Source organism: Pelophylax lessonae, assembly GCF_965119305.1.
Source record: "Pelophylax lessonae genome assembly, chromosome: 2".
Taxonomy (NCBI): domain Eukaryota; kingdom Metazoa; phylum Chordata; class Amphibia; order Anura; family Ranidae; genus Pelophylax; species Pelophylax lessonae.
In genome coordinates this window covers 552,691,913-552,715,133 of record NC_138769.1, presented here as the reverse complement: position 1 = coordinate 552,715,133, position 23,221 = coordinate 552,691,913, and the positions used below count along the sequence as shown (strand labels likewise).

Here is a 23,221-nt window from a genome sequence, read left to right as displayed (position 1 = left end):
GGGTTATAACCCCTGTCAGATTTTTTTTTTTTTTTTTTTTCGCCACCTGTGTCCCATTGTCTAGATTTATCTTTTACTTCCTGTCCCATAGCCAAAACAGGAAGTAAGAGGAAATCCCTGCATATTAAGGGAAATCCTTGTGTTTGAATACCTCTCCACTCTATCCAAAACTAACAAGAAAAAACAAATGTGCCTTAAGTTATGCTTTTAGCGTGTAACATTTTGTGAACCGTTATGTACACGAGGAAGCCATATTTGTTGGTGCACGTTCCAGCTGTGTTTACTGCTTAGTAGTTGTGCACAATAAATGGCTACTTTTTCACAGCAGTCCTTTATCACTGATAATAATCACTGTTATGTATATTGGACACTATAGGCACTTTCACAGATCTTTGTATGCATAGTAGAGCCTTCTTAAAAGCTGTAAATCTAACTTCCATCACAAATCCCAAAGAATAGTCATTTTTAGGGTAGTGGATGGAGCCATTAAAATCATTCTTTTATACCCTCTGTTGACTGTACATCCAGAACTGCCGGTTGACAGCACAGATACAATCAGATATTTTAAAGCCATTTATTCCCAACTATTATGTTTGTTGGTCATCGGTGCAGTGCATGGAAATAATGGAGTAAGATCTATAAATACATAACCCTATTGTCTTCCCTTATAGCAGTTGCTTTGGGATGATAACCCTAATATATTCTGGCAAAGGGTGGCTTTGATGAATGCAGCTGGTTGACAGATTGGAAACACTGAAGTTTTTTTTTTTTGGCATTTGCAGAATGTAATGTGGGTACTCAAATCCTGTATGTATGCAAAGGCAAAGAAACATGTATTTGAGAAGGCAAATGGATTTGCCAGTAGAGTTAGTAGGTTTGGTTTGGCTCTTGAAACTTGAGATTTTGGAGATATCGTCTCTTCCTGTTAGGTTTGTAAAGCTGACACAGATTAAAACTGCACCAGGAATGGTACTTGTAATGAACGAAAAGTGTCCAGTGTGATGGTGGCAGCAGCTGTACTGGCTTGCAATTCTCTGTCCCCCCCCCCCCCCCAGATACTCCTGCAGCTGTCATCTTTTGGTGATGCAGGTGACGGTACCTGTGACAGGTGCTCAATAAAAGTGCCTGCTATGATCGCCCTTTCCACCTTTGTGCTCCATTTATATAAGCTGTATTATTGGTTCCCACAATAAACAGCGCTGTATGAATGGAGCATGGACAGATGAATGTAAGGCCCGCCTGCTTCATTCATTGAGAGCTTTTCACTGTGGGATCGGTAAAGTACAGCTTCTATGAGTGGGAAAAGTCAGGTATATTCAGCACTTTTGATAGATACCTGTCACAGCTGCAGTCACTCATATTAACCCCCACAGCACTAAAAGGTCACAGCTGCCAGAGTATCTAGGGCAAAAGATTTCAACCTAACACAGCCCACAGCACATGGGGTTTTTCTGGGGGGGGGGGGGGGGGTTCAACAAAAACGGACACGAGGGGGTGATCCTTTTTCCAATTCTTGTGATTTCTGTTTTTTGTTTTTTTTCTGATATGTTGGTTGTATAGCTTTCACTTGGATGTTAGAGGTTGAACAGTTGGTAAATACAGCTTGATAAAACAAAAACTGTGTCTGTCTTCATTTTAGGCTGCAGAGCAACATGTGATTTTTTTTTTTTTTTAAAGGGGGATGATTATTGTTTTTTTACCCATTGTACATAGAAAACTATTGTTTCTCAAGTACAACTTTAGCCAAAACCTTTGTTTTAGCTTTGGATACATTTGAAAAGACAATGGGCTCTCCAAATACGTCCATTCATTGAAAGTACTGACCCTGAAACTTCAAATCTAAATTTGCCCACCTTACAGAATTCTTTTTTTCTTTCCCCACAGCTTGTGACTCACTCACTAGGACCCTGGACAGTGGAATTGGGACATTCCCTCCACCCGATTACTGTGGAGGAACGCCAAACAAAAGTGCCCCAAAGATAAAGCCCAGGCAGGAGTCTCCCTCTGTCCTTCCAGTGGGAAGGTTTTCTGCTTTCCCTAAGGTTCCCAGAAGAGCACGGACTTTGGAGAGGGACATGAGGGGTGTCGAGGAAATTTACCCCCCAGGACAGCATCAGAGTATTCCAGCATTCCATGCACTGTTGGCAGAGCCAGAGCCTACTGTGGGACACAGGATGTATAGAGAAGGTATATCTCTCCGAATTCTCATCAGTTTGGTTCTTAGAAGCATTACACAAACCATTTGAAAGCCAAACTCCAGTCAACACTTTTTAAGCAGTTACAGCAACTGTTTTGTTCCTTTTTTCATAAGTAAACGCTGACCATTGTAAGCACCATTGTCGGTGTTAAATGGTTTGTCTCAACCCTCTAACTCAGGGGTCTTCAAATTTCAAAATACCTCCCTCCTGTTGTTTAGGAACTACAATTCCCATCATGCCTAGTCATGTCTATGAATGTCAGAGTTTTTCAGTGCCTCATGGGATGTGTAGTTCCGCAACAGCTGAAGGGCCGTAGTTTGAGGATCCTTGCTCTAACTCCTGCTTTCTCTGAACAGCTTGTTCTTTACAAAAACAGAAGAGTTACTGCCAGGTGCATCAGGTGAAAATAAGATAGATTCCATAATAAGAAAACTAATGCAGCCATTATATCTAAGAATTGGTAAACTGCAATATAAAAAATGCTTTTGGTTTTATTACTGCTTTAACCTATTCACGCAGACAGTACTCGTATATTCAGTCTCACTGGACTGGGCTTTTTTCCGTGGGGCCGCATATATGTGTATCTGTCTTTGTGCTGGAAGTGCATTTCACCAGGAGCCCGGGGTCCCTAACTATCACTCTGGTATTGGCTATCACAGTGATCAGTCATTGTGAAGCCCGCCCCTATGTTTCTATCTCTGGAGGGTAAAAATATATTGATTGATTCTCTTTCTCTTGCAGAGAGAGAGAGAGATCAACTGTGTAAAGAAAAAAAAATGCTTAGATCAAGGTTTGATCTAGGTCAGTGCCAGGGTTAGTGTTTAGGTCAAAAGTCATGGTCAGTAGATTTTGGGCAGGATTTTATTTTTAAATTGGTATAGGAGAAAAAAAAAATGCACACTATTGTTTCTGGGCTGTACTACAGGTACAAATAACCTACACATATGTGGTATCGCTACGATCGTCGGGAGCAGGAGAATTTACTTTGGGTTGTTCTTTGCTAGTAGGTTATGGTAGTAGCAAGAAATATACAGATATTATTATTATTATTATTATTATATATATATATTTTTTTTTTTTTTACTATTTTGGGCCAGTTTTTACTTCAGTAATAAAACAGAAATCTTGAGCTATCCATTAAAATTCACTACTAAATGAAAACCTAATTGGTCCTGGAAAAACAAGGTATAATCCACCTGAATGCTCAAAGTAGTTGTGATATGTACAGTTTTACTAACACATGTAAAAGTTTCAAAATTGTGCTTAGGCATTTACGTGTGTTTTACCATTAGGACGAAGGGGGGTAAATCTTTTCACTAATCTAGCTAAATAAAACTGAATTCTAATTGGTTACATTTCTGGATATGTACAGTGTACGGTTGGTGTAAATGGTAACCCTTATTTAATAGCTGCTACTATAAACTTAACATAGGGTTCCTTCTAATGCAGATTCCAGTAGAGATCACAGTTTGCCACAGCAGAACAAGAACTGGACCTTTCCCAATGCCAAGATCACCGCTGGCTCTGCAGAGAGCTTCCGGTCCAGAGTGCATGATCTGGAAGAGGTAAGGTGCTGTTCTTTGAAGCAGCAACTATGGAAAACTGTCAAAGTACTTTACGTGATCTCTTAAAAATATATATTTGTGCAGAATACTTTTCTGAGGTCAGCATTGAGCTTAAGTTTGTTTTTTTTTGTTTTTTTTTTCATGAGGCTGTCATAAATTGGCCATATACATAAGTTGGTAGTCACATAATGATTATTCTCTAGAACAGACTTCCTCAACCTTTTTACCCCTTGAAATAATGTTCAGGTGTTTGGGAACCCCTACTAAAATTAAATGAGGTTGGAGTGAAGAATGAACTTTACAATGGTGGCCAGAATGCCACCCTTACAGATGGCTATAAAATGATTAATGGTGTCATGTTGCTGGCCCTGCCAAGTGTCATTGGACTCGAGTTATGCAGGCACCATCATTTGGGAAGCCAGCTAAGCCACAGCTCAAGGAACTCCTAGTGACCTCTGGAGGAACCCTGGTTGAGAATGGCCGCTATAACAATAAATATACACAAGCAGTCACACCCCTCGTAGGTAGTCAGTCCTTCCCTCTAAGTTGGTCAGCAAGGTTGTGTTTGCAAGGTGACTGATAAAACATAAATATAGATAGCTTTCTAAACTAATTATACCTAGATAAAATGGAGATCATCTTTGTCTACCATTTTTGGTTTCATGCTGCCATATGTTTGGGTCAAACACCATAAACCTTACTTTAGCTCATTATCCGTTACTTTTAATAAAAGCCTGTAGAGTAGCTTTACCCTTTATCTGGCAATAATTGTTTGTATGTGCAACTGCACTATTTCCACCCTATATGTACCTGCTTGAATATTGTCTGGACTCTTTAGTGCCGGTTCACACTTCCGCGTGTGCGGCGATCGCATGTAATATTGGAGCGCACTGCTCCTTCATTACATGCGATCGGATGTGCAGTGCGAATTCAGCCATGCACTTTGTATGGCTAAATTCGCACTGCACCCGCACAAAAGTCGCACATGAGGCATTTTTTCAGCCGCATCAGGATCGGATCGCACAGTGGTTCACACTTGTGCGATGCGATCCTGTGCAAACTGTCAGATCGCACTGCGATATGCGATCAAACTGGCGGTGTCGTCAACATTTCATTGACACCCCCAGCGTATCGCATATGGCAGTGTGAACTGCCAGATGTGCGTTTGCGATGCGGGAACAGGCTGCGAATTCGCAGCCTTCCCGCATCGCACAAGTGTGACCCGGCACTTATTGAGTTGGCATTGTATCAAGACAAATCCAGGGACTGCCATTGCTGACCACCCGGTCTTCACTATTAAGTCACTGACCAAGAACCAGTGTACAGATTACAAAGGAGAAATCAGAACTCCTGATCTTCAGTCTTGTTCCATGACCGCCATTGAATTTGCATTGCAGGCAACTAGCATTTTTAGAAGTAGAGGTCAACGATGTTAGTCCCATGTAGTACAAGTTTCCTCTGTGGGCTTCGTGGCCTTCAAGGTAAGCCATTGTCTAATCTGTGTTTGAGGAGCAACTGCTTATTTTTATTTATTTTGTTTTAAAAAATAAGATTTTCTTTTTTTTTTTGCTGTGGTTATATACTTTTATATATAATGCATTGTCTGCAAAAAAGCGTACTGGCACATTGGCTTTAACGAGCAGTTTTTGGTATACCTGAATTGATCTGTCTGTTAGCTTCAATAGATAACCATGAATAAATGATACAAGTGTACAGCAGCACTCGGTGCATCCAAATGAGCAAGATTATGGTGTCAAAGCAGAGACAGAGATAATCACATCTCCTCTCTGCCTTGAGGAAATAAGGGAGTGTTCTGTCACCAGAGAGGAGAACACAGAGCCACGTCTGCTGTGTTCAGGGAAAATTACTTTAATTAAAAAATAATGAGATCATTTTTATTGTTGATGCTTAAACCCTTCTCACAGAAGGCATATACTATCAAACAATTTAAATGGCCACTGCAGTTGTGTACATTGACAGTATCATCAAGACTGTATATCATTTTTGTCTAAATGTACTTTTTTTTTTTATGCGCTCTAATCAATTTAACCTCCCCATTTTCAGACACTGATTGGCCAGGATGAAGGATGTGATCATATGACTACCATACACTACATGGCTATATACAGTTTCTTTTGTCCTCTGTTATTCTTTATTTTTTTATCAAGCCTGTATCAAACTCCCTTTTGAGGCTCAGTTCACACTAGATGCAGTGCGAATTTACAGCGAATTCGCTGCAAATCCACACCACATCAAAACCGCAACCCGTATATGCGAACCGATTGCGGAGTGTATGTTAACAGCCCGAAATCGGTTTGCAAGAAAGGATCGCATGGGTGTTAACACCCATCTGATTCTGGTGCACACAAAAAAAAGGGTCCTGCATGAGTTTGGTGCGAATGCAGTGTGATTTGAGCCCTACAAATCCATGGTTTAAATCGCACCCCAGAGACACCGCAGGTAATTGACACTGCGATTCCTGTGCGAATTACATGTGGTGTCCCACATCCCATCAGTGTGAACCCTGCCTCAGTCAGATTCTAACAAACACAATGGATAGCTATATGTGTTGCAGATAAGACTACTTGTCGAAAAAAGAAATTTACCAAGGTTGATATTTTATGGGCAAACTTACACTATTAAAACCCAACCCCGAAGAACTAGAAAATGTTCCCTTGCAGTAGGGCTTACAAGGGTTATTGTTTGTTTGAGTCTAGCGGACCTATTCAAGTAGATTTATGCACCTGATCCTCCACGCTCATTGATAGAGGTTCCAAGCATAGAGACCAGTCCATGATGTGGGCTATATACATTCCTGTTAAAGCTGAAAGGTTGCCTTCACATATTTGGTATAAATCCATTTTGTGGGAAATGGAATCCATGCATCTGTAGTCAGGGCTGTTGATGGGGGGGGGGGGGGCAACCAATCCTCCTGTAGGGGGCCCGGCCACACAGGGGGGCCCCAACAGCACGGTAATCTGTGCGGTCGGGTGGATGGGAAATTACAGAAGTGCTGTGCGGCTCTCTGCAGCAGCTGAAAGCCCGTTTCTCCCCCCTCTTGCCAACTTTCACCTGCTGCAGGGAGAGACACACAGTGCTTCGTTCCTGTAATTGCTTCTCTGACACCGATCCCCCTCCCTGTTCTGCCTGCATCTGACCCCCCTTTCACGTGTGCCCCCCTTTCACTGTACCACCGCCACCGCAGCACTGCTAGCTTTCCTGTCCTGTAAAAATTAAAAACATTTTAAAATTAAATAATTGTAAAAATGTTTAACATTTAAAAAAATAACACATTTTTTTTAAAAACATTTAAAAAACAATTAAAGAAAAAGCTAATTCACACAGGTTCTCTGTTATGTTTGTGTCCACTAATAATTTTAGTGTATTTTTAGTGAAAATATTGTCTTAATAAATTCAGGGGGGGCTGCCAGGCAGGCTGTACACGGCCCGTGATTTCTAACAGCAGCTCTGTCTGTAGTATAGGTAATGAAGTTGCAGTGTAATAATAATCATGGTTCTTGCTCACATTATTCATTGTTGACCTTAACATTGTTTGTTTTTTTCTTTTTCTTAGATCCCATCAGAAGGAGACAGAGACTGTGACATGTCTGGGTATGCCCACCCGTCAATCTGTTTCCCGGGCACTGTGAGCAGCCGCACCCCCAGCACTTCAGAAGTTGGCGACGAGGGTACAAGTGAAGCCAAATCTCGAGACAACGAGCAGGGTCAGACAGGGCTGGAGAACTCTGAATCCTTGAGCGATTCACTCTACGACAGCCTGTCGTCTTGCGGGAGCCAAGGCTAATGGCGCATTCCTACACCACCTTAATAGTACAAGCTGCCGGACACCTAGATTAACACTGCAGATATAGACTGACCATACCGGCTGCCTGTGGGTGCTATTCTATGTGGAGTCTTTGTCCTTTTCATGACCATGTTGCTCCTCTAGAAAGACCTTGTCCATCCCACATGAGCCTCAATAACCCCAAGTATTAGCAACATACTAGAGTCTTGTTGCCTCAGACCTTACAGGTAAAAGTCCTGATATCCCACGGAACTGTTGCCTCAGCCTTTGCCTCGTTCTCTCCCAGTCTGCGGTGGGTCCTGTGGTTTACTCCCCTATTTCATAGGTTGCCATCGTTCTTGAATTCTTTTGTTTTTGTTGTGTCATCTATGGGTTGCCCCTTTACTATGCATCTATACCACCAGCTTAATTGATGTCCTTTACAGCAGGAAGACTGGTGAAGGGGGATTTCACGGGTTACTAGATAACCTCGCATCTCTGTCTCGCTAATCAGTACCCCAGCTATGTGTTAATGCACTGATCCAGAAGCTGAATACCACCTCTTAATTATTTCATCAGGGAGCACATCTGGGAAAGGAGGAGTTCTTTTTTAGCTGCCTATCTGGAGTTATTGTGATCATTATTAGGGAGTATTGACCAGTTTGACCAGATATGACACTTGCTTCCGTAAAACCCCTAGATTTCTTTTTTTTTTTTTCCTTTTTTTATTTTGGTTTATACTTGTGCTGTTTTATATAAATATATATTTTTATTTGTGTAAATGTTTAGTTTTTACTTTCCTTTTTTATGCATTGTGTTGTTTTTATTTCAATGCTGTTGCTCTCAAGATGGTGCTAACCAGGAAAAATATTCTTTGTCAGATTTTTCCCTCGTTTCCTTTTTTTTTTTTTTTTCTTTTTTTTTTTTTTTGTTAATTTTTTTATATCATTCTTTGTCTTATTTATATAAGTTATTGTGACTGTTTTTCTGCCTCACTTTCCTTTAAAGCTAAAATAAAAAAAAATCTAAATATATTTGTTTGCAATGTAGGTGTCTTCTTTTTAAAACTGGCTTACCTTTTGATAATTTGTATTTACTTGTTTGTTTGATACATAAGTAAATATAATACCCAACTGGTTTATGCAAAATGATTCTTCAATAGCATTTACAAATCAATATTTTGAAAGCTTATCAGAATGATAAAATGTTAACTGTAAGGCCTCTTTCACACGATACTCCTGTTTGAGCATCTCCTTTTTCCAGACCTTTTTTTTTGCGTGCATTGAGGCTTAAATTACTGACCAAAAATGCAGATTTTTCTATTTTGTTCTTACTGAAGAATGCACAACGCTTGTTTACGCGCATGTGTGCACAGGCACATTACAATTAATGGGCTGTATTTTAGCTCCGAAAAAAAAGAAAAGCTGTACTGAGCTTTTTCAAGCTGCGAGATGCTCAAACAGGAGTATTGTGTGCAAGAGGCATAATACATGTGGGAAAATTTCCTTTTACAGAGGAGATCCTGTCAAGTGTGGATCTGTAGCAAATAAGCCTTGTTTAGCTTAGAGTGGTAGTAAAGTCTGTATTTTGATTTTTACCTACAGGTAAGCCCATAATAAAGCTTACCTGTAGGTTAAATTAATTTCTCCTAAACGTGCACTGTTTAGGAGATATTCTAGAGAGCAGCAGCTGGTGATGTCACCGGCACATGTGCCCTGAAATAACGGCATACCCGTGCTGTTCCTTCAGAGCTTTGTGCCGCGGCCGTGAAGTAATTGCGGCTCGGCCATTCAAGCAGTTGCAGCCCGTGAACCTGGAAGGTTGACTGGGTGAAGATGGAAGCCCTGTCAGCTGTGACAGCGTGCAGCTGTGGAGGGCTTCACTTCAAAGCAAGTCTTTCATAATGTGCTAGTATGCTGCATACTAGCACATTATTGCTTGCAGGGTTTGTTTTTTTATTAACCTTTACTACCGTTTTAAACCCGAGGATAGCACAGAGCAATAAATTGTATCTAGGACAAAAAAGTAATATATTGAAGCTCATCGGTGCCTACATGTGGTGGCTGCATTGTCCCTTTTTATTTATTTTTTTTAAATCCTCATACTGTACTTTGGATTAGCAGCGTGTCACCCTAGGCTGCTCGTTCCTGTTTTTGCACTCATGTCACCTCCCCCTCTCCATTTCTCCATGACATAGGGAAGTGGAATCCTGTAGTTCAGAGCTAATCTGGGTAAAGATAACACTGCGTAAGACTTTCACAGGAAGTTACAATTTTACATGATTTTGGCACATATTGAACAGGTAACCAAACTTTCAGAAATGTAGTTAACAGACCAAAATGAAGCAAATAATAGACGTTCATTGTTAGTTTACATACGCTTTAACCACTTGCCGACCAGCCGCCGCACATATAGTGTGGCAGGTCGGCTCTGTGCGCTGATTGGCCAGAGGGGGAGCCAATCAGCAGGTCTGGTGGACGCAATGTCTGCTGGCCACCTGTGATCGCTCCCCATAAAGACAGACCACTCCCATGTTAACAAGGCAGACCGCCGTTCTGTCTGCTATTCAGGAACACGGATCTCTATGTTCATCTAGTGAGTCCACCCCCCACACAGTTAGAAAGCATCCCCTAGGGTCACACTTAACCCTTTGATCTCCCCTGGTGTTAACCCCTTCCCTGCCAGTGTCAGTACAGTAACCGTGCATATTTTGAGCATCCCCTAGGGAAACACTTAACCCTTTGCCCCTGGTGTTAACCCCTTTCCTGCCAGTGTCAGTACAGTAGCAGTGCATATTTTTAGCACTGTTTACTGTAATAACGTCACTGGTCCCCTCATTGCGATCTGGCCATAGCAATGTCGCAGTCCCGCTAACCATCACTGATCGCCGCCACTACTAGTGTAAAAAATAAATAAAAATGCCATAAATCTATCCCCTAGTTTGTAGACGCGATTTACTTTTGCGCAAAACAATCAATATACACTTAGTGGGGGTTTTTTTTTTACCAAAAATATGTGGCAGGATACATATTAGCCTAAAAATGATGAAAAAATGCGACTTTCATTTTTTTTTATTGGCTGTGTTTTATAGCAGAAAGTAAAAAATATTTTTTTTTTTTTTTTTTTTTTTTTTTTCAGAATTGTTGCTTTGTTTTTTTTTTCTTTTTTTTGTTTTATAGAGCAAAAAATAAAAACCTTAGAGGTGATCAAATACCACTAAAGGAAAGTTCTATTTGTGGGAAAAAAGGACATCAATCTTATTTGGGTACGGCGTGGCACAACTGCGCAATTGTCCGTTTAAAAAATGGCTTGGTCATTAAGGGGGTAAAACCTTCTGGTCCAGATGTAGTTGAATGGACATTCAGGGAGTCCTGTCTGCACTGCTTTTTTTTTTTATATCTGTAATTCTTTTGGAGTTGACACTCTATTTCCAAAGACACCGATTTAGCTTGAGTCTGCTCAGTTTCTCAAAAAAATAAGCAACCCATAGAGCTGCAATCAGAAATCTGATTTCCTTTCAGCATACAGATAGCCCAGCCTAATTAACTATACTATATTAAATTATGTTAGTAGTAACGTTCTGCCTGGTACAGTGTTTGACTGGGGAGAGGGGGAGGAAATATCTGCCAGTGCCGTGTATCTAATAGGAGAACAGCAGCAATTGTTCTTTTAACCTATTTAACACCACTAATCTTAAAAACTGGCCATACACTGAGTGAAATTTGTCAAGTTTTTAATGAAAAATCAAAGATGCTGGACAGAAAATGATTAGCTGGACAGCACCTGTGATCAGATGCAGGCATTATTGAGTATTCTGAAAGCCGGCGGTGCTGGCTGTCTGAATACAATAGCTGCAGTGGGAGGTTCATCTATCTGCGCCATTAACGTAGATGAAGGAATCAGTTAGAATAACTGAACAAAAGAAATCTAACTCTGTTTCAAAATATATTCAATAATTTTTAATGTCTAACCAGGCTAAAACCAGGATATGCTAATGAACATGCTTCCAAGCATTCCCCACTATGCTACATCCAACATCTTCATTGCCGTTTTGGATCTTGTAACAGTCTCATATTTTTTGGGTTTATGCTCTGCTGCATTGCATTGGTCTTGGTGACAGTTGTTTCATACACAGATCAAATCATCAGTGTTGGGGAAGCCCTGGTCACTGCCAGCTCTTGGCATGAGCAGACTTTGACAGCTGCTGTGCAATTTGCTGCAGCTTTACTGGAGCCAACTCTTGAGTACTTTCCCTAACACTTGTGAATCATAATTTCTGGTGGCTATGTGATACCATTCCTAAATGTGGGATGGAATTCACTACAATACAAAACATGGTAGTGGAATTATTTTCTCTTAAGAACAGATGTTTATAAAGAGAACCAGTGACCAACTGTATATTTCGTAAAAACAATGCAAAACCTGTCCTGCTACACAACATGAATTTTGCTAAAAGTATGATTCTCTCCCCCCCCCCCCCCCCCTTCCTGCTTACAGTGGCAAAAATAATTGTGATCCCCTGCAGATTTTGTAAGTTTGCCCACTTGCAAAGAAATTAAGGTTCTATATTATTTATCATAGGTGTATTTTAAATGATAGAGACAGAATATCAACCAAAAATCAAGAAAAAACACGATTCAAATGTTATAAATTGAGTTGCAGTTCAGTGAGTAAAATAGGTACTGTATATACTCGAGTATAAGCCGACCTGAATATAAGCCGAGGCCCCTGATTTTACCATAAAAAAATGGGGAAAATGATTGACTCGAGTATAAGCCTAGGGTGGGAAATGCAGCAGCTACTGGACCCAACTGGACCACCACGAGACCCAAAACGGGCTGCAGGCATGGTACAGAAGAATGCAAGGCTGCGGGCATGGTACAGGAGATGCAGTGCTGCGGGCATGGTACAGGTGTACCATGCCCGCAGCACTGCATCTCTTGTAGTATGCCCGCTGCCCCGCATAATTGCAGGTAGTGCAGCTGTGGAGGAGTCTCAATTACCTGTTCCTGAGGCGAGTTGGATTTAAAAATGGCGCCAACACGTCACCGTGCATGCGTCGCTGCTGCTTGGGAAAGCTCATATATGTTCGGCCTTCCCCGAGCGGCGGCGGTGCATGCGCGGTGACATGTTGGCGCTGGGTGGCGCCATTTTTAAATCTAAGGCGCCTCAGGAGCACGTCGGGCTGACCGGGGACATTTTTTTTTTTTTTTTAGGACTCTAGTATAAGCCGAGGGGAACGTTTTCAGCACAAAACAATGTGCTGAAAAACTCGGCTTATACTCGAGTATATACGGTATTTAATCCTCTACCAACCAACAATAATTCTGGCTCCCACATACTAGCTACAGTATGTGCTCATGTGGTACACAGATTAGTCCTGTCAATTTAAGAAGGTGCTCCTAACGACAACTTGTTGTGTGTGTATAAAAGACACCTGTCCATTCAAACCTCGCCATCATGGGCAAGAACACAGACTTATCAAAGGACGTCAGGGACAAGATTGTAGACCTGCACAAGGCTGGAATGGGCTACAAGACCATCAGCAAGAAGCTTGGTGAGAAGGAGACAACTGTTGGAGCGATTATTCGCAAATGGAAGAAAATAACCATCAATCGCCCTCGGTCTGGAGCTCCATGCAAGATTTTGCCTAAGTATGAAAACTTACAAAATCTGCAGGGGATCAAATCATTTTTTTTGCCAGTGTACTTAATTTGGTTACCCTGCTATGTCCGTTGGTGTGTATTCCCTTGAGCCATGTCACTGGCTTCTGTCTTTTCTACAGTCTCTCATGTGAGAGGAGAGAAGCCAAATAACTACAGTTGTACAACGAAGAGCTGGCTGTTGCTCAGGAGAAGGCAGGTGATGTGTGTAAAGTATGGTAAATAACAGCCAATAGATACACCTTAATAATTCCAGGTATCTATATTTTTAGGTAGTTGCATTGGTCCAGCATGGAGCTATGCAACCATGCATATACCATAATTGGCTGGTCTGTGTGGAAGCTGGAAATCACTGTAGTAGTTACTGCTACTACAGTGATCACCACTTGCTACCAGGTCCCATGCCAACCAACTGCCTTGTGAACACAGCATGGGCACCCTTCAGAGATTGCTTTGCATTTTCTCAATGTATGCAACGCATTCTCGAATTGGACAAGCTTGAGAGGCAGGGTTTTGACATCACAATCTCAACCTCATCTAACCACAAAATTATTATTCTACAGGATTTATACACTTTGCATTAGTTGAGAGAAAGCATAGCATTCTCTGAATGGTGTCAGTGCCACAGGATCTGGAAGCTATTAGAGATCACTGAAGTTGCAGTGCCCACTACAGTGTTTTCAAGCTTCCAGAAGAATCCCACAGGTATGGTATATATGCATAGTTCTATTGGTCCAAGCTGGAGCAATGTAGCGATGTAAAATATCCATACCTGGAATTCATCTTTTAAGTCAGATGAAAATGTACACTGCCTAAAAAAAAATTAAAGGAACGCTTTTTAATCGGAGTATAGTATCAAGTCAATTAAACTCCTGGGATATTGATATGGTCAGTTAGGTAGCAGAGGGGATTTTTAATCAGTTTCAATTGCTTTGCCGTTAATTATATTAACTGGTGCACTAGATGGGCAACAATGAGACAACCTCCAAAACGGGAATGGTTTTACACGTGAAGGCCACTGATATATATTCTTTTCCCTACTTAACTTTTCTGAATGTTTTTCACTAGTTTTGCATTTGGCTAGGGTCAGTGTCACTACTGGTAGCATGAGGCAATAATTGGACCCTATAGAGGTTGCACAAGCAGTCCAACTTCTCTAGGATCAGGCAGTCCTAAAGAAGGAGCGTAGCTCTGCAAACGCATCGCCATTGTCCACCCTCTCTAAACGCGACCAGGAAGAGACATCACGGTCCCTTTGAGCAGTCTCCCTGTGCGTTCCACAGACTCTGGAAGCTTCATTTAGCACTGAAGAAGCCCGAAGCCCACAGGACTAGAGGAAGAACCACCATCCAGGACCCCAAGGTTCACATTTATAGAGACATGCCTCCACATGCTTTTAAATAAGCTTACCTTGTGAGTACGTTTTTTAATACCCTATTAAAAACTTTGTTCTGCTGCACTTAGAAGGTGCTGTGTTTTCTCTCCTAGGACCGGTATCTGCTCCTTTGTTCAAGGAGGAACAGGAAGAGCATTGACAGAGCCCTACAAAATAACGCCAAGTAGGCCTCAGGTGTTAAGGTCTCTGACCAAACAATCAAACAGACTTCATGAGGGTGGCCAGAGGGCCCAACGTGCTTTAGTGGGCCCTGTGTTCACTGCCTGAACTGAGGAGCTCAATTGGCATTTGCCATTGAACACCAGAATTGCCAGGTCTGCCACTGGCACCCTGTGCTTTTCACAGATGAGAGCAGGTTCACCCTGAGCACATGTGACAGACGTCAAGGCATCTGGAGAAGCCGTGGAGAATGTTATGCTGCCTGTAACATCCTTCAGCTTGACCAGTTTGGTAGTGGGTCAATGATGGTCTGGGGAGGCACATCTATGGAGGGACGCACAGACCTCTACAGGCTAGACAATGGCACCCTGACTGCCATTAGGTATCGGGATGAAATTCTTTGACCCATTGTCAGACCCTATGCTGGGTCCAGGGTTCCTCCTGGTGCATGATATTGCCCAGCCTCATGTGATGAAAGTATGCAGCCAGTTCCTGGAGAATGAAGGAATTGATACCATTGAATGGCCCCCATACTCGCCTGACCTAAATCCAATAGAACACCTCTGGGACATTGTTTCGGTCCATCCAGCGCCACCAGGTTGCCCCCAGGTCTGAGAGAAAATACAGTACTGCAGAACACAATCTATTGTCTCTTTGGAGCATGCCCCAACGTTGTCAGGCATGCAAACAAGCACGTGGGGGCCATACACACTACTGAGTACCATTTTGAGTTTCTGCAATGAAATTTCAGCAAAATGGACTAGCCTGCTGCATCATTTTTTCACTTTGATTTCTGGGGGGGCTTTAAATTCAGTCCTCTGTAGGTTGATCATTTTTCATTTCCATCAAACAATGTGGCATCCTTTCATTTCTAACACATTACCCAGTTCATATCAGTATAGATATCCAGCATTATATTTTTCCCCATTGAGATATGATGTGTTTTCAAAGTGTTCCTTTAATTTTTTTTATTTTGAGCAGCGTGTTTCTGATTGGCTGCTCTTTTACTAACCAACAGCAACCATTTACAATTTAGCTTACTATGATTGAGTTGACTTCTGACTGTTGCTATGAGTTGCACTTTGTATATGATTATTTCTTGATTAATGCTTATAGTTGTGTATTGATATTTTTTGAGCTGAAAATGTTAATGCCTTAGAAACCTATTACACTAAAGAGAATTGAATGTAGCCTTAACGTGCCAAGCTTGCAGACCCCTGCAATGTAGTAATCCTTCAATTAATTGTGTTTCATCTTTTGTGCATATTTTGTGTATCATACAAAACCAGTGAGAGCATTCATGCTTATGCTGGCAACATGCTGGTCAATCTGTTTCCTATTGGGTCATTAAATTGAGGCCATATTAGACAGACCTGGCCATTTAACACTCACGCCAGGATTCAGGATCTTGAGAGCAGCAGCTGTTTGAAAAAATAAAAAGTCCTTGTGTTTAATACAGTAATGTTTTCTGAACTAGTTCCTGTCTGCTGTTTCTTACAAGAATTCAGAATGACTTACTGAAAACTTTAGTAAAGTGACAATGGATGATATCCTTATTCTCCAAAAAAGAATCTATACACACCCACTACTTAATGGCTATATAATAATTTTTATAAAATGTTTTCTAATGTTCCCCTTCCTCCTTGTAATGTGCTATGTCGGCTCCCAGCCCTCTTTTTCACCCCCTCCCCCATTACTTTTTTTTTGTTTGGAATGAGCAGTGCATGTTAGTCACAGTCATGTGCACTTCTCTATGCACAATAGAAATCCCATGGACCATAGTCCGTCTTGGGTGTGAGCATAGGAGGGAAGCTACATTCTTACATACATTGTGACAATGGAGAGGGAACATAGCCACCCTCTAACACACAGGTGTCAAACACAAGGCCCGCGGGCCGAATGTGGCCCCCCAGGCCATTTCATGTGGCCCTCGAAACTCTCCTGCAGCTGTGGCACCCCCTTTGTCTCTACCCCCACCTTGTCTCAGTAGTCAGCAGCAGAGGACAGAACTCCTTTGCCAGATACTGTGCTGCTGCAGAAAGACTTGTCTTTGCAAACCTTACCCCCCCCCCCCTTCTCGGCAGTCTGCAGCAGAGAGGAGGGAAGAACTCCTCCTGCAGATCCTGCACCTCTCTGTGCATCCACAACACCACCTTGTCTCTGCCTCCCCTGGTCTCCGCATTCAGCAGACTCTGTAAGCGGACTCCAGCCCTCCTCTGGTCCTCCTGCAGGCCTTGCACTTTCTTCTTCCACCTGCATCTTCTTCCTGGCAGTAGCACCAGGTAAGGGGCTGCATTGTGATGTAAGGAAGGGTGGGTGACTCTTGACTTATTATGGTGGGGGGCTCTTGACATCTCGTGTAAGGGGGGGGCGTAGGGTGCGCTGGACAGGTAACCTTACAGATATAACCGGCCCTTTGAGGGCGAGCATAATGCTGATGCGGCCCACAATGAGACTGAGTTTGACACCCCTGCTCTAACAGGAAGTCAAATCAGAGTAGCAAAAAAAAAAGGAAGAAAGCTGAGAGAGATAGAAGGTACTTTTTGGAGTTAGTAGTTTCATTTGGCTGTACTTCTCCTGTGGATCTGGAGTGCAGTTTGTTCTGCACTCCTGTGACCCGTTTTCAGCAGACAGCGGGCTGAAACCCGCTGTCGGCTGATGTCACAGAGCCGGGCCAGGTTTAGACAAGATCACGACAATAAAGTCCGCATCCGCCCACATGCCTGGACCCACACCCGGCTCAGCCGGTCAGCGAGCTGCTGAGAGCATGAGCTGGCCGCTCCTACCCCTCCACAGCCCAGTGCTCCAGTGAGCTTGGGGGGGGGGGGGAGGGCAGAGCAGAGAACTGGTAACTGAAAGTCACCAGCTCTCTGCTCACAGAGCCCTGGGAACCAAGCAATCAGCGGTGTTTGATCCCTGGATTCTCACTATTAGAGGCGCCGGGGGACAGATGCTGCATCCGCATTACATTTAGCCCCTCTTCTTTTTTGTTGGTCGCATTTGCCTATCGCACAGAAATATCGACATTTTCCTTATAGTCTAACAAAGTTAGTTTTTCTCTGTCGCTCATTGACAGACGTAGTCCTCCTTGATTAATATCAACTCGGGTTATACTGCCCTCTACAGGAGTAGGACTAGACAGGAAAGAAAACGTTCTGGCCACACCCTAGGGGCAGTCCCAGAGGGTATATCCTCTCACTTCCTGCTACAGCAAATCAGTTTTTTTTCTGTCTAGTTAGGAGTAAGGACCTAGATTCCTTGCTAGGATCTTCGGTCCTGGCAAGATTTTTTTTTAGAAATACTTTTTTAGACAGTTTTTTTTCTCCAGTGTTCCTGTGAGATCTTCAAGCAAGAAAGCTGGAACTGGGCGACGGGCTGGATGTTGAGATCCAGTGGTCACCCCAGTTCAGCCTACGAGCGCGTGCAGGCCATAGCTCCGCGCTGGGTCGGCCGCGGCATAGTCCCACTGGACGGGGACTGACCCTGCGAGTTAAACGTCTCGCCTGAACGCCAATGACCAACCGAGTCACGGCGTCCGTATTGGTCGACAGCCCCCCCACCCCGGTGGAGAGGGGTTCTGTCAGGAGTTGGCGCCCGCCTGGTTCCGGTATGGTGAGTAGAATGTTCCCCCTCTCCCCCTGTTGGGTTTGTTGGTGGACGTGGGCCCCTCTCTGGGATAGTCGGACACTCGGTTTTCTGGGTCTCCCCTCTATCCTATAACAGGTCACAGATCCCCCAATTTGAGTGTGATTTTTGTGAATAGAAACCAGGAGGCTTGGTTTGGGAGCTGACTATCTAAAGTCACTATATGACTGTAAGGGTGACTGAAGTCAGTGTCAGACTACTAAAAGGCATTACTATTGAGGTATAGAGGTATCCTACCTGTCTAGTGTGTACACAGGCCGATGCCTATGCCTGAGTTACTGCAGCCACAGATCGCCATCCCTCCAGAAAGCCGGTCACTTCCACAGGCCACACAGCCTCCCGCAGGCCGAGGACACCTCCCGCAGGCCGAGGCACTTCCGCAGGCCGCACAGGCCGAATGCACACATCCCGCAGGCCGCTGCTAGCTTGCAAGCCGCCGCTATCCTACACAGGCCGCCGCCATTTTCCTGCAGATCGCACGAGGCCACCATATTGGCGTAGCCTCGTGTCTCCAGCATGGGGGCGGCCATGTTTGAGGTGACCAAACACCTCGTGGAGTAATTGGGAGGCGCCGGAAGGCGTGTAAAGGGGCGGAGCCGCCTCCTTGGCCCAGGGAAAGCAAGCCAAAGACTTCCTGTCTGTAACAGACAGTGCTGGAAGCAGGTTGATAAGAAACTTCTGTGCATCAGGTGAGCCTTGGGGTCTCTCTCTCTCTCTCTCTCTTTCTGAGGGGTCCAAGCAGGTAGACCGAGGGGCGCAACTGCGCTGGGGGACTAAGTTAAAAAAAAAAAAAAAATGTTTTTCTCTATCGCTCATTGACAGACGTAGTCCTCGGTGATACAGCACCTTCGGGTTATGTTGCCTCCACAGGAGCAGGACTAGACCGGAAACAAAAATGCTCTGGCCACACCCCAGGGGCAGTCCCCGAGGGTATATCCTCTCTCTCTCCGCCACAGCAAATCAGTTTTTTTCTGTCTAGTCAGGAGTAAGGACCTAGATACCTTGCTGGGATCTTCGGTCCTGGCAAGATTTTTTTCTTAAAAGATTTTTCTCTATCGCTCATTGACAGACGTAGTCCTCGGTGATACAGCACCTTCGGGTTATGTTGCCTCCACAGGAGTAGGACTAGACAGGAAATGAAAAATGCTCTGGCCACACCCCAGGGGCAGTCCCCGAGGGTATATCCTCTCTCTCTCTGCCACAGCAAATCAGTTTTTTTCTGTCTAGTCAGGAGTAAGGACCTAGATACCTTGCTGGGATCTTCGGTCCTGGCAGGATTTTTTTCTTAGAAAAGAATTTTTTAAGACAGCTTTTTTTCTCCAGTGTTCCTGTGAGATCTTCAAGCAAGAAAGCTGAACTGGGCGACGGGCGGGATGTTGAGATCCAGTGGTCACCCCAGTTCAGCCTACGAGCGCGTGCAGGCCATAGCTCCGCGCTGGGTCGGCCGCGACATAGTCCCACTGGACGGGGACTGACCCTGCGAGTTAAACGTCTCGCTGAAACGCCAAAGACCATGAGTCACGGCGCCCGTATTGGTCGACAGCCCTCCTACCTCGGTGGAGAGGGGTACTGTCAGGAGTTGGCGCCCGCCTGGTTCCGGTATGGTGAGTAGTATGTTCCCCCTTTCCCCCGACGGGTCTTGTGGTGAACGCGGGCCCCTCTCTGTAATGGTAAGGATGGGTTCCCCTCTATCCTACAACATGTCACAGATCCCCCTAATTGAGTGTGATTTTTGTGTACAAGAAGCCAGGAGGCTTGGTTTGGGAGCTGACAATCTAATTGTAAAAATGTGTAAATGATTGTAGTCAGTGGCAGTACTAGAACTTTACTGTGATAGTATAAGGTATCCTACCTGTCAGTAGCCACAGGGTGATGTCTATACATGTATACTGCATTCCAGATCATTCCTCCAGCTAAGCAGATGCCTCCCGACGGCCACGGACCGCATACGGCCCGCTAGGGTCTGGTACCTCCGACCACGCTGACCACCATGAGGGTGAAGGGTTGTGAGGCCGAGATCCTTCTGCAGACATGTAGATCGCACGAGGCCGCCATTTTGGTGTAGCCTAGTGTCTCCAGCATGGGGGCGGCCATGTTTGAGGTGACTCAAACACCTCATGGAGCCAGGGGGAGGAGCCGGCAGGCGTGTTAAGGGGCGGAACCACCTCTTTTACCCAGGAAATAGGGCCAAAGACTTCCTGTCTGTAACAAGACAAGCACTGAGCAAGCTGATGAAAACTTCTGTGCATCAGGGATGAGCCTTGGGGTCTGTCTCTCTCTCTGTGGGGTCCAAAAAGGCAGGTAACACTGAGGGGCGCTGTTGCGACTGGGGGACACAAAAAAAAAAAAAAAGAAAAAGAAAAAAAAAAAAAAAGTTTTTTTTTACTTTGTCATTTTTTGTCGCTGGCAAGTGTCTTGTATAATCATTGACCCTGCCGCATAGGTATCCCCACCTGATCCCCTCAAGGTGGCCGCAGGACCCTTCAGTACCCCACTTGTTTTTAATGCATTATCGGCAGTTTTGGAGTCTTTGGTATCCCGGGTGGAGGTGGCCTGTCAGGGACGGGGATCAAGAAGCGACCCCCGCCTACCCCTATTGTTTATCAGATACTTCAGATACGGATTCGGAACTGGTCAATGCAGTTGCAGGTCCCTCTTAGGGGGCTGTTGTCTCAGGTAATATCTCCTCAGCAGTGAGGAGCACGTTTCTGCCTCCGCCATAGCACAAGAGTGGTGGATGCACTAGTTGTGTCCGTCCGGGAAACCTTTAGTCTTGAGGTTACACCGGCAGAGGTAGCTGAAACTGAGATTCCTTTTTTTGGTACTTGTTAGCCTACCAAAAGGGCGAAGGATTTTCCTTTACCCAAATGGGGTCGTTTAGAAACGAACCCCTGTTATTTCCAAACGCATGGCTAGGTGCTATCCGTTTGAGGAATTCCTCTTTATAGGATAGACGGTACCACCTGCTGTGTTGCCACAGACTGTTAGGATAAAAAGACCTCGTAACTAACGAGGACCTTCCTTTTCTGCTCATATAGAGTTGTTCGTTCCGCGAGGGCGGGCGATAAGGCGAAACCCTCCAAAGCCCCTTTAGAGGGGTTTCAAAGGGCGCTGGTCGGGTAAACAAAGAGTCCGGCTCAGCCAAGCCTGAAGAATATAGCCTGATGCGCCCCTACCCATCTCTGGGGTGGGGGGGGGGATGTCTTCACCGGTTTCTGGAGGACACAGGATCGAGTTTCGATCACTTCCACCGGTGCGATTCTTCCCTTCTAACATTGAACGGTTTCAGGGGTTCTATTCGAACCTATTCACAATGCCCAGGAAAGAGGGCAAGGTGCGTCCAAATCTGGACTTGGGAAGAAATGGAGTCCATCCGTACAGTGGTGGCCTCCCTGCATCAAAGAGATTTCCTGGCGTCCATAGACATATAGGATGCCTATCTTTATATCCCCATCATCGCAGGACATCAGCGTTTTTTCGCTTTCCCAAAGATTATCCCTGGTTCCCACCAGGAGACTGAACTATCTGGGCCTAAGGTTGGATACATCCTGGGCAAGAGAGTTTCTCCTTGCTGGGAAACTCCAGAAGGTTCAGTCAACGATTCGGATGTTTCTGTCCGTCAATTGGCTGGGACTGATGGTGGCCTTCTTAGAGGCAGTACCGTATACCCAGTCTCATACCCGAATTCTCCTGAAGGAGATTCTTTTTTAATGGAATCAGAATTCCGATTCCCTGGACAATCGGATCCGGTTGAGCGAGCGGACCAGGAAGTCTCCGATGCTCAACCAGGGGAAGTCATTTCTTCTGATAGTATCCAGATTACCAATAAGGGTATCGGAACTGAGAGCGATCAGATTTTGTCTGATTTACTGGATCGAGCAGCTCTAGAGCAGCCTGATTCGGATCCAATCGCATATGGCCTCTTCATCCAGAGGTTTTTCCCTAGCTGTCCCTTCATTGGGACATCCCGGATGTGGATCTGTTGGCACCTTGGCCTAACAGGAAGGTGCGGAGGTTTGTAGCTCGCGCCACAATCCTCTAGCGGACGCAGCAGAAACGCTGATCGCCCCGTGGGGGCAGTATCAGCTACGGCATGCCTTCCATCCTCTCAAGTTGCTGCGGGAACTTCTTCGCAGGATAGAGGTGGAGGGAATTCCAGTTATTCTGGAAATTCCGGATTGACCTCGTCGAGCCTGGTACGCCGACTTGGCGAGGCTAGTCGCGGACGCTCCTTGGAGACTTCCTCTCAGGGAGGATTTGTGGTCTCAGGGACCGATCTTCCATCTTGCTTTACAGTCGCTGGCTTAATGGCCTGGCCATTGAGACCCAGGTACTGAAGGACAAGGGAGTGTCAGCTTCAGTTATTCCTACCTCCAGTTAAAGCAAGGAAAGCGACTTCCAGCACATGGAAGTCTTCTATTGCATGGTGTGAATCTATTGGATTTCCCCCACAGACCTATTCGGTGACCCGAATTTTGGTCTGTCTGCAACAAGGGGTTGAGCAGAAACTATCCTTGAGCACGATCAAGGGTCAGGTTTTCGGCGTTAGCAATCTTCTTTCAAGAAACCTTTGGCTAATCATTCCTTGGTGCGGAATTTCATCCAGGGGGTGCGACATCTGGCTCCGCCAGTGTGCTCACCCTTACCGCCTGGTATCTTTTAGTGTGGTCGGTTCTTCAGAAACTTCTCTTTGAAGATATTAGGGAGATTCCCTTGCTTACATTCCCAGAAGGTGGCCTTCTTGGTGGCCATTACTTCTGTACGCAGGGTGTCAGAACTGGCCGCATTATCTTGTCGTTCCCCAGATCTGG

The 23,221-nt window shown here is 44.5% G+C and overlaps 2 protein-coding genes across 4 annotated transcripts in view; one reads left to right on the top strand and one right to left on the bottom strand.

The window, feature by feature from the left end:
* Positions 1-8,453, top strand: part of NCKAP5L (NCK associated protein 5 like) — a 141,894-nt gene extending 133,441 nt beyond the window's left edge. For 2 of the 3 annotated variants that reach the window (XM_082245541.1, XM_082245540.1), the window contains exons 12-14: positions 1,885-2,187; positions 3,648-3,763; positions 7,338-8,453. In XM_082245541.1, coding sequence (XP_082101667.1) covers positions 1,885-2,187; positions 3,648-3,763; positions 7,338-7,568 — 650 coding nt within the window. In that variant the 3' untranslated portion in view covers positions 7,569-8,453. The remainder of the gene's footprint in view (positions 1-1,884; positions 2,188-3,647; positions 3,764-7,337) is intronic. The other variant, XM_082245542.1, reaches the window with a different exon arrangement.
* TMBIM6 (transmembrane BAX inhibitor motif containing 6) overlaps positions 1-23,221 on the bottom strand; it is a 168,602-nt gene that overhangs the window by 40,578 nt on the left and 104,803 nt on the right. The window lies entirely within an intron of this gene.